The following is a 16,747-nucleotide window of genomic DNA, read 5'->3' as shown; positions in this document are numbered from 1 at the left end:
TAAAAAAGAATTGTAGACCAGTCGCTTACAGGTGTGTGCTATAACAAAATTCAACAAAATAGCATAAAGTAACAAAGTAAAATGACAAAATAAAAAAGTTAAATTAAAAGTAAAGTAAACAAAATAAAAAATAAAAGAACAAAAATATTAGACCACTAATTTTGTTTTTCATTCGTCCAGTATTGCGGGCAGCATGGCAGAAAGCTACGACACAGAGAGCGGCTTTGAGGATGCCGAAAGCTCGGATGTTGCGAACTCGGTTGTTCGGTTCATCAACCGTTTTGTTGACAAAGTGTGCAACGAGAGCGGCGTCACCAACGATCACCTGAAGGCCCTTCACACAATGATACCAGGTAAAACGACTTTCACAGACAATGCGGCCATCCGAACAGGTCTGAACAGTGCTACATTTGTTTTTCTTTTAAAAAGCTCATATACTATTGTGTTTCTCTTGCAGACATCGTTCAGATGCACATCGAGACATTGGAAGCTGTTCACAGGGAGAGCAAACGACTGCCGCCTATCCAAAAGGTAACCAACTCAATGTTTTATGTTCCGCTGGGCAGGAAATGCAGTGTAGAAAACCAGGCAGATCCACCCACATACCACTTCAACCCCTCCACCCTTGAGTCAGAGTGCCACGGCAGGTACGTTTGCGTGACGGCACTGCCTCACTGACCGTGGCCTGAATGATGCATGCTGGTCTTACTGGCCTGCTGTTCTGAGCACACTTTAGTCTGATGTTCTGCCATGCTTTCCTTTAACACATAGGTTTGATTTTATCGTAGATCCTGGTGCAACATTACCATAACGTCCTAGCAGAATGCTCTAACAAAACCTTCATGGTTTATTTCATTTGACAGTTCACGTGTATTGTATTGCACAATCCGCTCTAATCTCAAAGCAGTCTTAAAGGGATAGTTCGCCCTAAAATGAAAATTATCTTCATTTACTCACGCTCATTTTGTTCCAAACCTGTTTGGCTTTGTTTCTTTATTTTATTATTTAATGTTATTTCATTTTATTATTCACCTTCATTGTATGTTAAATTATTAAATTAAAATGATCTTCATTTACTCACCCTCATATCATTTGAAAATCTGTTTAATTTTTGTTATTATTTTATAATTTTATTATATTATTCACTGTATGGAAAAGAACACCGGATACACTTTTGTTTCATGAAAGACAGAAAGTCATATGGGTGTGGAATAGAATAAATTGAATCCTTTTGAACTATTCTTTTAAATGCCCATCTTCTATCGCAATGGCAGAACTGCACAGTGAAGTGTGGTAAAAACTTTGTAGTGTTTATTTATTTTTTTTTGACTTGACTTGACTGTATTTTCACTCCACCGAGTTCTTAAGAAAAGTACTCTGTGCTGGAGAAGCCAGTCATGCATCTTTCATCACTCATTGCCTAGCAACCAGTGCTGTCACGGGACGCCAGCATTTAACACTTTCCCAAGAACTCAACTAAGAGAGTATGAAAGGACCCCATCTACTGTACAGCTGTAGATAGATGGACTCAAGATCTCCTCCCGTTACGAGGACACATTCCTCTGAAAGACAGTAGATGCTCATGAGATCTGTAAACCGTTCCGAATCTCAGCATCGAATGTGGTGAAACTTGCTCTTGCGTAAGCGCCTGGAGAGTATTCTGGGTCAAGGAGCGCGCTGTTTTTTGGCCCATAATGCATTTGTTTATTTGGAAAAAAAGAAAAATGCTAGCATCAGTTAAATAAACATAGACTACTTTTCCCCGATGAAAATGCAGCTTCTGGCATTTCTGGACTTATGAAATTATATTAGAAGAACTGTGGGAATGAAAACGTTGTTTTACAGAATGTTTTACAATCTGAATTCTAAATATCCAAGTATCCCATGCTTTATGCCAACGTGAAATCCCAAATTGACCCCATTTACTTTGTAATACACGCCGGTCCTCCTATTGGGCATGATTCATCTGTGCATATTAGGGATAATCAAGAATTCGGAAAGGCACAGAAAATGAAAAACTCTTTCTACGGAGGTTAGGCTTGCTGCGGTAGTCGGTTACATTACAGTACATCATGATTTCACTTATCACGTGAATGTATTAAGGAGAGATGACTGACAGGACGATGGTGGAGTATTTGGTGTGCAACAGATCCTGAGCATTACTAAGAAATATCGTGTAAAATGTGTGGTCAGTCAGTACCGCCGCCCCCTTTACACAGAGTACGCGTGATCGTGAATTCGATATATCATATTGATAACCCGCAAATTATATACAAAATAATCACCCAACTATATTATTGCGAGAGAGTGCAATATATTTTGCCATTGAAATATATTTTTTCCTCCCATCTAATTTTTTTTCCATCGCCCCTTTAGGTGCTCCGTAGAATGCATAATTTCCTTTCCGAACATAGCATTCGGCTTAAGGCACATCTCTAGTGTACATTGTTCAGTAGAAAGGAAAAATGTCTTTTTGTAATCTTACAAAAAAATATTACAACTAGAATTGCTTTGTTGTTGTTTTTGGTACTGCAGACTTTCAAAAATATTCTAATAAAAAAAAAATCTAAAAATGTAATATTTTGTGAGTTAAGATTAAAAATAATAATAATTTCATTTAAAAAAATTAGGTAATTTGATACATCGATTCGATTCAATTCGATTAAAAATTTTGGTTAAGTTAAAACATTAGGTCATATGCTAAAAAAAATTTAAATTGAATTCCAGTTCTTGTTAATATATTTTGCGGTAATAGAATTAGTTCTGTCAAATCGCATCATGTATATAATGTGTGCGTGTGTGTGTGTCTAGATACTGAAATACAACTGTACACACATATATTATATATTTACAAACTTTTATATTAGATGCGATTAATGGATTTGACAGCACTAAATGGAACATGATGATATGTTTGGAAAAGAAGGGTTACCCTTGGGGATCTGTTGAGATGCTCTTATGGTTGTTCTTATTTTGGATATGTAACGCCTACATTTTTCATGATCTAATCATTTCCCATAGATAGAATCCGTCCCACTCGATTGAATATCCTGTTTTACTCGAAAATAAGTCACCTTATAAAAGCAGTTTCATGTTAAGCCATAACAAAATTCTCTTGAATTTGAACTGACACATCCTCATTAAGCTGAATGTGTTTTTACATGCTCAAGTCCATTAACCTTCTGAAATATCACCCCAACTGAGAGGAAATGCACCTTTGCGGTGTGCTGTATGTTTATGTGATTTGAATGGTCTGTTTCCTCCAGTTCATGATATGGTGAAGCATTCTGCATGCTTGATGTGAACTGTGGTATGAATTTTACATTAGAGCAACTTGAGCATAATATACACTGACAGTCATTATCTTCCATTTTTGCTTTCCTTAATTTCTCTCTATTTCCTCTTTATTTTCCTGTCTCCAGCCCAAGCTTTTGAGACCAACTCTCTTGGCCGGTGAGGAGTTTGTGATGGACGGCATGCGGGTGCACCTCATAGCAGACGGCCGAGAGGAAGCCACGGGCACGATGGGTGGGCCGCCCCTGCTGCCCGCTGAAGGAGCCATCTTTCTCACCAACTACCGGCTCATCTTCAAGGGCACACCCACCGACCCGCTCGGTACGCTCCTATAGGTCATGCTTCTCACTGGGATTGATTTTGTTCTTGTTCAGAGCAGCAAGTCTCTGCAGTCATGCTGTTGGTCATGAATTATAGAAATTTCATCCTTGTCTCAGCTAATTTTCTCAGTTTAAGAGATGTAGGGCACTTAACTTGACTCATTGAGCTCACGCTGTGAAGTTTGTAAATTGAAATGAACACAAAAAGCCTTTTTGGAGGTGCAATAAATGATGTCGTACGTGTTTGTATTGTGCAGTTGGAGAGCAAGTGGTCACCCGCTCTTTCCCCGTCGCCTCCCTCACAAAAGAGAAGCGGATTTCTAATCTTAATCTTCCCATGGATCAGTTCATACAAGATGGTCTCCAGCTGCGTTCCTGCACCTTTCAGGTATTGAGCATCACCTGCCTTTCCTTTAGCTCCATTACGAACAATACATGAAATTATGTAAGTGCACAAAAACCCTTCAGGTAATGCAGATTAATAATATATTACATATTCATTATGTAATATAATTTTATTATTTCACAGCAGGAGAAACATGCTTAATAATGCTCGTTTTATCACAGATATTCATGTTTACACACTTTACGAGCACAGTTAGCATTGCTGAGACACAATAACGCGCATAATAAAGCGCGGAAGCAACACTATAATCAGACGGATTATGAGCTGATGCAAGTACAGCTCGTATCTCTTTTAATGGGGAACATCAAATTCTCCAAAGCTGTTCACCAAGCTTAAAATCTCCCATGAAATCTGACAACAACGGTCTTATCAATCTTGATTCTTAACGCTTAAATCATGACGAAAAACTGAATTATTCAGCCTGGACCAGCATAGTAATATGACTGCACCATCTTTATATATCTAAAGTCTTAAGTATTATTTATAAGCCACAAAAAACTCAACTGACCGTTTAGATAATGACAGAAAACTGTTTTGGTGGAAACAATTGCTTGCAAATATTTTATTTTGTGATTCAGTGGCATGCGAATTGATCAAGCCTTTATTTTTATTTATTTCAACGTGTCTCCTCTCTTGCAGCTGATGAAGATCGCCTTTGATGAGGAGGTAGCGTCAGATCTCGCTGAGGTGTTCAGGAAGCACATGCATAAGCTCAGATACCCACAGCACGTCCAGGGCACGTTTGCCTTCACTGTGGGTCAGTCTGCAAAGCTGGTGGTGGAGCACAAGACCAAGGACAAGAACCAGTCGCTAAAGTAAGACCTGAATGGATGTTTGCCCTTTAAACAACACACAACTCTCAGTCTCAGCACATCATTTCTGTTTTTACGTCCATCTTTTTCTCACACTCACATACATGCTTTCCCGGTCCTCTTCCCGTTTGGGTCATGCAACCCAGTCCCACTTGGTTAAATAAAAACATAGAACGAGAGGAAAAGAAATGGCGTGTGATGGCACTGTGCAAGCCATGAATTATTTAGCAGTGGAAATTTTGAAAGCTATCCTGCATTAGCAGCAAATGGGTGCCATGGCAAACTCAGACGCGGTTCTGTTCAATTATCTTCAAACTCTTTTAAGAGCAGCTTTTAGCGTTTTTGAAAAATACACCATGACAACAGCTCATACACGTTATGTATTTAAATGGTGAGTTTTCCCTCCAGGCTTGGATAGTGCTTGATATTAAAATGTTTGAGTTGCTGTTTCTTTTAGAACGCTGTCTAAAAACCTGGTTAAGACCGCAAAGAGGACCATTGGGCGTCAATATGTAACCCGGAAGAAGTATTCCCCACCGACCTGGGAAAACCGCAGCAGTTTGCAGTCAGAGTTGGATGAGGATGAGATCTCTGGTGAGATGAGCACAAAAACACACACTTATTCATATACATTTTGATTTATGATTGTGATCACCAACACGTGATTATGCAATATAATGTAATTTTTTCTGACTGAACAGTGTCTGAAGAGCCGGACCAGAGTTCGCTCACGCTTTCCTCCACCATCCGCTCGTCGGACCGCCAGACCATGAGTAATGTGGTCGAGCGGGCCTGCTGTCGTGACTATCAGCGCCTGGGACTGGGAACTCTCAGCAACAGCCTGACACGCTCCAAAAACGAACCCTTCCGTATCTCCACTGTCAACCGGATGTACACGGTCTGTCGAAGGTCAGTCCCAGAATTCCCAGAAGCTATAGTTCAAATGCTGTTAATCATTGTATTAGTGTAATATTTATGTCTAAATCTCATTGGCTGTCTGTCCGTGTGCTTCAGTTACCCAGGGTTACTGATCGTGCCTCAGAGCATCCCTGATTCCACCATCCAGCGCATCTGTCGCTGCTACCGGCAGAACCGTTTTCCTGTGGTGTGCTGGAGGAACTCGCGCACCAAAGCTGTGCTGCTGCGCTCGGCCGGCTTGCATGCTAAAGGCGTCGTGGGCTTCTTCAAATCACCCAATGCACCCACTGCAGGTCAGAGCCAGATGCAAATTTTAGAGATTCAAATGGACATTCTCTCTGTAATAATTGTTTTTATTATATTCTATATTTTATATATTTATATATATATTTATATATATATATATATATATATATATATATATATATATATATATATATATATATATATATATATATATATATATATATTTCTATATTAAATTTTATTATATTATTTATGTATTTTTAATATTAATTATATTATTTTATATTATATTGAAAAAAAATAAATAAAATTGTATACATATATATATATATATATATATATATATATATATATATATATGCATGCATGCATGCATGCATGCATGCATACATGCATGCATGCATATACATACATAATTTTTTATATACTAATTTAGTATTTATTAATATTTTTAAGTAGCTTTTATTTTTATATCTTCAGTTTTCATTTTAATTGTGCTTCTGTCATTTTTATTAGTTTTTTAATAATTCTATTTAGCTTTAATTTATATTTATATCAATTTCAGTTTCAGTAATTTTCATACTTCAGCCTAAACTTATTTCATTTCAAAGCAACGTTTCTCATCTAATGTTATAATTTATTTTATTTCATCTTTATTTCAAATGAAGTTTTCATTTGAATTTATTTTAATAACACTGGTATATGTATATTACATGCATACATAAGTATATTACATTATATAGGCTTTTTATGCATTTGGCAGTCACTTTTATACATTCGAGACATGCATTTGATCAGTTCATGCATTCCAGTAGTTCATGCAAATGATCTTTGATCGTTGGCATGCTGGCACTATGCTCTTCTGTTTGAACTTTACTATTTAAGCCCAGCTCTCTAACCACTACGCCACAGTTACATGAAGCAGATGAGCACAGGAAGAGACAAAACAGAATATATTGATGGAATAAAATGCAAATGCAGTAAAAAAAAAAAAAGAAGAAAAGAAAGTAAATGCATTTGTGTTTGGTTTCAGGTGCGTCCCAGGCCGACTCCACCAGCCTGGAGCAGGAGAAGTATTTGCAGGCCATCATCAGCTCCATGCCTTCGTACAGTGAGGCCAGCGGGAGGAACACACTCAGCGGCTTCACCTCCTCACACATGAGCACCTCAGGTCAGACTGTGACCCTGAACCCTAACCTTTAACCCTAACCAATACTAATCCTCACAGACCATGTCACACAATTGTATATATACGTTAACAATTCACTTGTGAAATTCACACCGTATTTTTTGGGCCTCAGACTCATCAGACAAGCTGAGGCAGCCTAAAATTGGAGCTTTAATGAAACAAGTCATGGGGAATAAAGAGGACGTGCCAGGAACCTTCAGTCGAGGAGGTGAGAAGTGTGTTCGAGACATTTGAAGATCCTCGCGACTTAACCCCGCCCTTCATTCCTCTGTTCCCAACCATTTATATTCAAATATAATTTAACATCCAATCCTTCATGACGTGTGCATTTTTGTATTGGCTTAATGCTATATGCTAATGTTAATAATCGGGCTAAAATAGCTGCCCGAATTTGTTTGCTGATAGTAATGGGCATTTTTATGTCATCTGACCTTAGCGCTGGGTCAGAGGGCAAAGGTCATCTCCCTCTCCCAGCCTAGAGTTTCAGTCAAGGCCCGCAACTCGCCTAGAGGTACAGTAGGCCCGCCCCTGCTCTCAAATCTAACCAATCAAATTTCTCGACAATGACGCCAGCAAGTTTGAGCACTAAGTGTCCAAGTAGTGTTGTCATCTTCTTTTATCTGTGCTAACTAATCGTTGACCACCATGTTTCTTTGTTTTATTTGTACTGTGTGTGCGGATGTGATTAGCATCTCTTTGCATGTGATCCACCGGATTGTAATTGTCATCGTCTATAATGTGTTTGCAGAAATCACAAATTCTCTACACCAATACCCAAAATAAACACACAAATGATTCCACAAAGCAGATTGAATTGACCTTCTCAATCAGTAAATGATCTTTATTGGTCCTCTTTGTGTTTCTCAGGGAAATGGGGCAGCATTCGTGGAAGTGGCCGGCTCAGCACGTATAACCCAGATGTGGGGAACAGGCTGGCTGGGAAAGAGTCTCCTCAAGCTAACGGAGGCCCAACCGAGACCTATTTCCTTCGCCAACAGAGAGCGTACCTCTACATCATTGGAGACAAGTCTCAGCTCAAGGTTACTGTCTTAACTCTTTTACCGCCATTGACAGTATTTTCCGCCATTTATGAGACAATGTTTCCCCGCCATTGACGGAAATTTCCGGCTTTCCGTGTTTTCACTGTTATCTGGTAGGGGGCGCTATTGTGCATCTTCTGAAAGAGTATTCGATCTCCTGATCAAAACAAAGACGAAAAAGAAGCAGAAACCAGTGATAGCATATGTAAGCAGATGCAAATGTAAAATCAAAAGTGCCTAATGTTAGCAAATGAAATGTCGACCCAGGAAGTGGTATAGGACCATGCAAGCTTTGGTGGTGTTGATGGACTCGATCTACTCCATCTATGTTTTGATCATCGTTCTGAATCGATGTTTTTGACAAAAACGCAATTTTCTCAGCTTTTTGCTCAAAATGTTGCTTTTTTAATGAAACTTAACCACATTCAATTGTTGATGAAAAAAGATCTGTTCTTTCTTTTGACATATTGCATGTTCAGATATTCAACAAAATATTCTGGGGGCCGTGAAAGTTTTGTGAAAATGATCAAAAATGCTGGCGCTGGCAACTTTTTTTTTTTTTAAACGCTGGTGGGGAATATGACTATGTTCCTATGAAATTTTATGAGATTATGAGATCCTATTAAATTTTATGAGGTCTAATGAGATTACTATGATTATTAAAAATAATGATAAAGATGATGGTCGTCATAATTGTATTTATTTAGATCAATACTATTTATACTAACAATACTTTTATGTATTTGTTGTTTATATAACTATTTTTACAATCATTCTTAAATATGTATTCTACTATTAAATAATAAATATTTATTACTATTATTGTTATTCTATTGTGGTGTTCTAAGGGTCTAAAATGAACTTTTTTGCCACTGTGTTTACAATTCCTACAATACAGATTCCATAGATTCTAGATTGAATCAAACCTATTGATTGCAATATTGAATTGTGCCTTGTGGTGTCGTGTTCAGGGTGGAAAGCAGGACTCCTTCCAGCAGTGGGAGGTGGTGCCCATCGAGGTCTTTGATGTACGGCAGGTGAAGAACAGTTTCAAGAAGCTGATGAAAGCCTGTGTGCCTTCCACAACCAACAATGATCAAAACATGACTTTTCACCGTTGCCTGGAGGAGTCAGAGTGGATGAATCTGGTACATTACACTTTTTCCCATTTTAATTGGGTTTATCTGACAATTATCAAATCCAGTGTATTTTTTTTATGTTTATATTGTGTTTGTGTCCCATAGCTTCACAGGGTTCTACAGGTGTCTGTTCTTGTTGTGGAGCTGCTGGACACTGGTTCCTCTGTCATGGTTAGTTTAGAAGATGGCTGGGATGTCACAACACAGGTAGGACACACACTTAAACGTGCATGAGTGGTGTATGCCATACATTTTTGGCATGTGTGCATTAATGCTGTGTTGGATTTAGGTGGTGTCCCTGGTGCAGCTGCTGTCGGATCCATACTACCGAACGATTGATGGATTCAGGCTGCTCGTGGAGAAAGAGTGGATGTCGTTTGGCCATCGATTCAGCCACCGTGGAGCCCAGACGCTAACCAGCCAGAGCAGCGGATTCACACCTGTCTTCCTTCAGTTCCTAGACTGTGTTCACCAGGTACGTGTACTGGTGGCTGTTCGATACAGGTTTTCCAGTTGCTAGAGGGCTGGGTGGCTGATAATATTCTTAACCTTCCCAATATTTTGCTTGTCAAGAAATTAGTATCACCATCTGTAATAGTACATGCACACGCCTTTGCAATATGTGCCAGTACTTTACCATTTTTGTTGAGCAACTCATGTTTCACCATTTTCTTTATGCACTCAAATGCATGCTATTTTTACATACAGGATGTGTTGCTTGTTTACATGCATTATTTATATTTATTCAGTTTTTCAGTGGAGCTGTTTCTGGAAAGTTCTTATCTTGTGCACTGTAATAATTACATCTCCATAGTCAAATGACTGCTTTGTTATATGCTGATAAAAGCAATCACTATTTTAAAGGTGTTGTCCAAAGGAAAGGGAAAAATAATAAACTTTATCTGTTTGGTGATGATGTGAGCAGGTACAATAAATTCAGCTGGCACAGGAAAGCAGCTTGTTAATACATGCTGATATTCACATACCTGCTCAAACTTCCTGCTTTGTCACTCTAAACCTACCACGCCTTTGAAGATGAGATGCCGTACTATAAGTTAACGGGATTGCGCAAGCCTTATCCAGCTTATTTACCCTGAAGATAAAGACAGACTTTCTTTTCCCACACATATAAAGAATAAGATTGCTTGATAGTGGGATTTCAGGGCATTGGATCTGGATTTGACAAGATATCAAAGATGATTGTAATCTTTTACACAATGAAAACGATTAAGCTTCTAGAAATCCAAGAGTTCTTGCTTCTTGTCCTGCGTCCTTCTCACTTTATATATCTGTTCCATTAAAATGCCTTTTACCTTATCACTAGGACTCCACTATAATATATTGGTGTCCCACAATGTTCAGTCTTGAGTCAGGTTCTTTTCCTCATATATACTGTATATATGGGTCTAAAGGTGTTTTTATAATTTTATTCTGACATTCTTAGATTACAGTCATTGTTTATGCAACAAAATAAGTAAAATATTTTTTTAAGTATTGTGGTGGGAAAAATATATATCTTCATCCTTTTATAGTAAAAGCCAATGTGTACAAAAACTTGCCCACTCTATTCTCTGTTCCTTTAAAATGTCTTTTACCTCATCGCTATGATTCCACTGTTTGTAGATGCCTTCATAATTACTTTTCTGATTGATCGAAATGCATAGTAATGATTTACAGATGAACTTCTATAAGTGTTCCACAAGCTTCAGTGTTGGGCCCGGTTCTTTTTGTCATATATACTCTTTTATATGGTTTTGTGTTGTGGTTTTGGGCATATAAACCTGGCTGTTACAATTGCAATTTGCTTTTAGTACTCTTATAATGCTTTTCCTGTCAGTCCATGTTTAATGCAAGCAAATTTAATTAGTTGTTCTGATAGATGTTACATTTCAATATTCTCCCCTCTGCTCATTTTCACAACAGATCCATCTGCAGTTCCCCATGGAATTTGAGTTCAGTCAGTACTACCTGAAGTTTCTAGCCTACCACTACGTATCCAACCGCTTCCGCACCTTCCTGCTGGACTCGGACTATGAGCGCATTGAGCTTGGTGAGTTTAAATCCATATCCATAACATCCACATAATGCCTACTATAATCGTTGACTCTCGTAATGAGATGATCAGATCTTTTCATGTTATCGTTTCCTCGTGTATTACTGTAAAATTACTTTGCGGGAAGATTCATAATGCATATTTACAGTTTTCAATCATTAAACCCTATTTTGTCCCTATCCCAATGTGTTTTCTGTTTAGGTGTCTTGTATGAGGAAAAAGGTGAGAGGAAGAACCCTCAGGTGTGCAAGTCAGTCTGGGATTACATTGATCGACTCAACAAGAAGACCCCCATATTCTACAACTACATGTTTTCACCGGAGGAGGAAGAGGTCACTTTCTAATTTTGTTCTTGTCTTACTCAGTTTAGTTTGAGATTGTTGACTTTTTCTTTTCATTATGTAATTTGCCCACAAAAAATTCACAAAAAATGCACAAAAAATTGACTAAATGACTTTCAACTACTACAATATTTAAAAATATTTTATTTTTATACATATTCTTCTATTTATGTTAGTTTTTTTTATACTAGTAATACACTAGTGCCCTCTGTTGGTTATTGTGTGTAACCTACATTTCTTTTTTTTTTTTCAGGTCTTAAAGCCTTACAGTTTCATCTCCAACTTGAAGGTTTGGGACTTCTACACGGAGGAAACACTTTCTGAGGGTCCGTCCTTCGATTGGGAATTAGTGCGGGGTCGACAGGAGAAGCCACAGGAAGAAGCCGGTGAAAGGCAGGAGACGACAGCACCCAAGTCCCAGCGGAGGATCGTCTGGCCTTGCTATGACAGCCTCAGTAAAGTAGTGCCTGATGCCATCACCAAACTCTTGCAGGTGAGGAATAAAGCTAAAGTCCTTATTATAATGGAATTATTTTCTTCATACATGCATTGATTATCGTCTTATATGTGTGTGTGTTTGTGAGCAGGATGTACAGAACCTAGAAACTGAGTTGGGACAACCTACGGAGAAATGGAAGGACACGTGGGACAAGATTAAGACTGCCCAAAGGGTTGAGTCCAGACTAGAGAGCAGGGTAAGAGTCTAAACAACATCTTATATCCATCTACAAATTACTAATGGGATGGCGTACTAATAGTCTGTTTCTCCTTCCTCAGAACTCCTTTTCCAGCTCTCTGCTCATGTCATCTAATCTGAGTCACCAGCGGCGCTCTCAGGGTGTGTATCTGCAAGAGAGCGGAGTCGGCTCCTCCATTAACCTGGCACTGGACTGTGAGGGCAGCACCACGTCCACGCCTGCAGCTGGTCGGCCCAGTACCAGCACGCTCTACAGCCAGTTCCAGAGCACTGAGAGCGAGAACAGGTCTGTGAAGGCTCTCTTTAATCTTCACCGGCTGCCGCTGGGTGTGATTTGGGGGAAATGACACTCGGCTTTAGTTATGGTTGTATAGATGTAACGAGTTGATGTTTCACCTAACGAGCTTGGGTAGAGAATGCATGACACATCCATGGACTTTTTAAATCAGCTTTTAAGATTTAAATCTATATGAATGTATAATCAAATCTAAATTGTAGGTCCTGTTACTTGTCACCAAGTTTTTTCAGATTTTTTTTTTTGCTAGTTCATTTTAAATGGTCCAGTGGGGAGCCAAAATGAATTTTAACAAATTTTTTAAATAAATATTTTATTAAATTTTCTTATTTTTTTTTATTTTTTTTTACCAGTGATGTTCTTATGTTAACTAAAACTATTAAGAATACTTTGTTTTTTTAAATAAAGCTGAAATACAATTAAAAATCTAAATTTTAGATGAAAAACTAAAGTGTAAATTAGAAATGTTCCAGTTAAAGTACTAAAATTACAAAGAATGATTTTGAATTATAGCTAAATAGAAATATTTGAAAGACATGACAAAATGACTCGAATTTAAACTAAAATAAACTAAATAAATTATTATATATTTTAATAACAAAATGGCTCAATTTTAAACTAAATAAATTATATTAATATTTTAATAAATAACAAATAACATTTAAACTAAACCTAATTAAAAATATGAACAAAGACTATAATTTTATATAAAAAATACTAAAATAACAGGTGTTTTTTTTTATTTTTTATATGAACTCTAAAAGCTATAATTAGCAAAATGCTCTTTACTGTAGTTTCAAATGCAATATGGATTGGCCTAAGTTGAATGTTTGAAGTTCGGACCTTCTCTTTAATAAAAGTGATGTATTTTTCTTTGGATATAGGAGCTTCGAGGGTATTTTATACAAAAGAGGCGCTTTGCTGAAACCTTGGAGACCACGTTGGTTTGTACTGGACAAGACCAAACACCAGGTAATTCATTGCAATTGAAAATATTGAAAACATTTTAGGATTTAGACCCATAATAGGCAAATCTTAGACGTTTTAAATCAAAAATGAACTGTTTTCAATCTGTTTCTGATCAAGAATAATTCAAAGGGACTGCTATTGATGCTCCTGCACCCCCCACTTTCTCTTTTTCCTAGTTGCGATACTATGAAACCAGGCAAGATAAAGAGTGTAAGGGAGTGATCGAGCTAGCTGAAGTGGAATCTGTCATTCCGGGAACGCCCACCATGGGAGCACCGAAAAACATGGATGACAAAGCCTTCATTGATGTAAGACCTCTATAATCAGCTCACATTGCTTTCATAATTCATAATTCATAATTCTCACAGTGTTGTTTAAAGCACGTTAACCTCCCCTCCCTCTCTTTCAGCTCAAGACGACCAAAAGAGTATACAACTTCTGTGCCCAGGACAGCACTTATGCACAGTTATGGATGGACAGTATTCAGAGTTGCCTATCTGATGCGTAGGGGGGAGGGGCTTTGCAGAGGAAAGAACTGTGACAATTTGTAGGGGGGCGGAGCCAGTGACAGACAGTGCTCATGGCCAATGGGCAACGCTTCCCCGGAGTTTACAGAGGAAAGTTGTAACGGGCTCCCGTGTTGGTGGTATTGAACTTTACGATGTCGCACCTCACCACATTTCAGCGTTTCTTTTTTTTTTTTTGTCGAAAAGCAATGGAAAAAAAAGCGAAGAATTCCCTTTAAGACTGATATCTGTGGTCTCACCCGTACTCGGCTTGTTTTAAACAGTCAAACCCCCTGGATGCTCTCCTACGGTTGTTCGAAAAGGCATGATGTGCTGCGATACTTCATCTACCGCTCGCATCCCACCACATTGCTCCAGTACTGCCAATGGCACCTTTCAGCTATGCAGGGGCTCTACAAACGCCCAACAACAAAAAAAGTGACCCCTAATGTAACATTTAACCCCTTCTGATCTCCTTACTGTCGCTATGCCACCGCTTGGAGCCGAACTGCACATCACATGTCCCGCCTTCTCATTGGCTAGACGAGTTCTCTCGCTCCCTTCTGATTGGCTGGCTTCGTCAAACAGGGTCTCCGTGCAACGGTTCATGAAGGATTTGTGTTTAAGACTTGTATTCCATTATGTTATTCACATCAAAATAATATGAAAAGATCCGTCGTCGTGACAGTTTACCATGTCCAAACAGTAAAGTTATCTGGAGGTTCACATTTCGACTGTTTACAAACTAAATTCTTGGGTTCTTCCGGTGAAAATAAAAACCACTATTGCTTTTGAGAATTTTAAGGGATGCTGAAGGAAAAGGAGGGATGTATTTTGTCATAATTTATGCACAAAAAAAAAAAGAAGATGATTCTTTGATTTTTTCGAAGACGAAAGACAGACTAAAGGGGGAGGGACGGTGTGTGTGGATGAGATTTATAACCTCTTCGTTTCATCAAGTTTCTGTTTACACCAATCAGAGGCCAGAGACTGCAGCTGGTCGCAATGACAACTGGGTTCCGCATCATTTCCTGTAACAAAAAATATATGCAAACTCTGAATAACATTCCGAATGGTTACATTCAGTTTCAGTTTGAGATGGGGAGTGAGATATCAGACCTGCCATATCTATTTAGCAAAGTTTTGATCACAAATCTATAAATGAAAACCGAATCAGCCTGTCCCGAAATCAAATGCGGGCGCCCGTGTGAGGCCAGTCGTCATGTGCTTCTGTTCTCCAGCCTCTGAGCCCTGGATCTGTCAGAATCAGTGTTTTAGTTAGTCTGTTACCTGTTCTGTTTTGAATCCTGTACATAGAGGAGTTTGTTTATATTATTCCTTTAGAGAAAGGGTCTATTTTGCTGGACTTGGTGAGGATGCATAAAAGTATCACCTGTTTATCACAGTTGCAGGTTTTTTGTTTTTTTAAATTCCAGATACAAGAACTAACACACACACATACACACACACATGGTGTAAAATAGGATAATACTTAAGATCTGTTGACAACAAAATTTGAATTGTAGATTTTTGTTTCAATAACTCCCTTTGTATATAATACTCAAATGTGTATGTTAATGGTAGTAATTTATTTAACTTTTGTCTCCTGAATATGACAGTCCTCAGAGCACCACTTAACTTTTAAATTAGAAATCCAATATGTGCCATTGTTTATCTCTCTGTTAACGTGACTAATGATCATATATATATATATATATATATATATATATATATATATATATATATATATATATATATTGGAAACCTTCAGATGTGACTCATAAATAAACCCTACATTTCTTTTTCTTTTCTTTTTTAAATTCTTTTTTTCTTTTACTTTGAAATGATACTTGATCAGTACACGTTCACATAATTAGAGTCCCAGTTTTGTAACATTCATAATATCTGAAAGCAAAAACTGCATAACATTTTTAATTATTTATTTTTCATACTTTTTTTAATTCGATTTATTTAATCTGATCCAGGTTGTGTTGTCAATCATGCCATATATTTTTTAGGATTAAACCACTGTGAGGTTCATGGCCTCCTGACATTTGTGTGTGTGCTGCTTTTTCTCTTTGTTTACTAGTGTCACTACAAATATTCATTTTAATTTAAAAAATGAAAACATAATAGGCTAAATATCATAATCCCTCGTTTAAACGTTGGAATATCTGCCCTTTGACTGTCACTGTCAGTCAAACTGTGAGAGGGTTTGAATAATTTTACTGTTTAGAGGTGTAATTCTTGTTTTCCATTATGGACAAATTTACCAAATATTTTAATTGTGTCATTTAATCACTCAAATCTGGTTCTAAACCTGTGTGACTTTTTTTTTCTAGAGATTATGGGCAGAATGATTGCTTTAGTCATAGTCACCAAATATATAATTTTAAGTGTTCTACGGAACAAAGATATACAGCTTTTGATCACCATGAGTGTGTTAATAATTTTTGTTAATTTAAAAATATTAAAAAATATTTTGGGCGATGTCTGTAATTTTGCGCTTTCTGATCTTATCG

General features: G+C 37.7%; 1 protein-coding gene across 7 annotated transcripts in view; it reads left to right on the top strand.

Moving 5' to 3' along the window:
* sbf1 (SET binding factor 1) overlaps positions 1 to 15,680 on the top strand; it is a 50,167-nt gene extending 34,487 nt beyond the window's left edge. For 3 of the 7 annotated variants that reach the window (XM_079868609.1, XM_079868608.1, XM_079868607.1), the window contains 23 exons: positions 181 to 353; positions 458 to 531; positions 3,423 to 3,615; positions 3,872 to 4,002; positions 4,660 to 4,835; positions 5,290 to 5,426; positions 5,534 to 5,741; positions 5,847 to 6,043; positions 7,030 to 7,167; positions 7,298 to 7,393; positions 7,622 to 7,696; positions 8,053 to 8,225; positions 9,197 to 9,373; positions 9,470 to 9,571; positions 9,654 to 9,839; positions 11,288 to 11,414; positions 11,619 to 11,749; positions 12,012 to 12,251; positions 12,346 to 12,453; positions 12,536 to 12,741; positions 13,635 to 13,722; positions 13,896 to 14,027; positions 14,129 to 15,680. In XM_079868609.1, coding sequence (XP_079724735.1) covers positions 181 to 353; positions 458 to 531; positions 3,423 to 3,615; positions 3,872 to 4,002; positions 4,660 to 4,835; positions 5,290 to 5,426; positions 5,534 to 5,741; positions 5,847 to 6,043; positions 7,030 to 7,167; positions 7,298 to 7,393; positions 7,622 to 7,696; positions 8,053 to 8,225; positions 9,197 to 9,373; positions 9,470 to 9,571; positions 9,654 to 9,839; positions 11,288 to 11,414; positions 11,619 to 11,749; positions 12,012 to 12,251; positions 12,346 to 12,453; positions 12,536 to 12,741; positions 13,635 to 13,722; positions 13,896 to 14,027; positions 14,129 to 14,227 — 3,367 coding nt within the window. In that variant the 3' untranslated portion in view covers positions 14,228 to 15,680. The remainder of the gene's footprint in view (positions 1 to 180; positions 354 to 457; positions 532 to 3,422; positions 3,616 to 3,871; positions 4,003 to 4,659; positions 4,836 to 5,289; positions 5,427 to 5,533; positions 5,742 to 5,846; positions 6,044 to 7,029; positions 7,168 to 7,297; positions 7,394 to 7,621; positions 7,697 to 8,052; positions 8,226 to 9,196; positions 9,374 to 9,469; positions 9,572 to 9,653; positions 9,840 to 11,287; positions 11,415 to 11,618; positions 11,750 to 12,011; positions 12,252 to 12,345; positions 12,454 to 12,535; positions 12,742 to 13,634; positions 13,723 to 13,895; positions 14,028 to 14,128) is intronic. The other 4 variants (XM_079868611.1, XM_079868610.1, XM_079868613.1 and 1 more) reach the window with 2 other exon arrangements.
* The last annotated feature ends 1,067 nt before the right edge of the window (positions 15,681 to 16,747 follow it).

This window comes from Squalius cephalus (genome assembly GCF_949319135.1).
Source record: "Squalius cephalus genome assembly, chromosome: 4".
Lineage (NCBI taxonomy): Eukaryota > Metazoa > Chordata > Actinopteri > Cypriniformes > Leuciscidae > Squalius > Squalius cephalus.
Note: the sequence above shows the minus strand (reverse complement) of the source record. Positions and strands in the feature narration are given on the sequence as shown.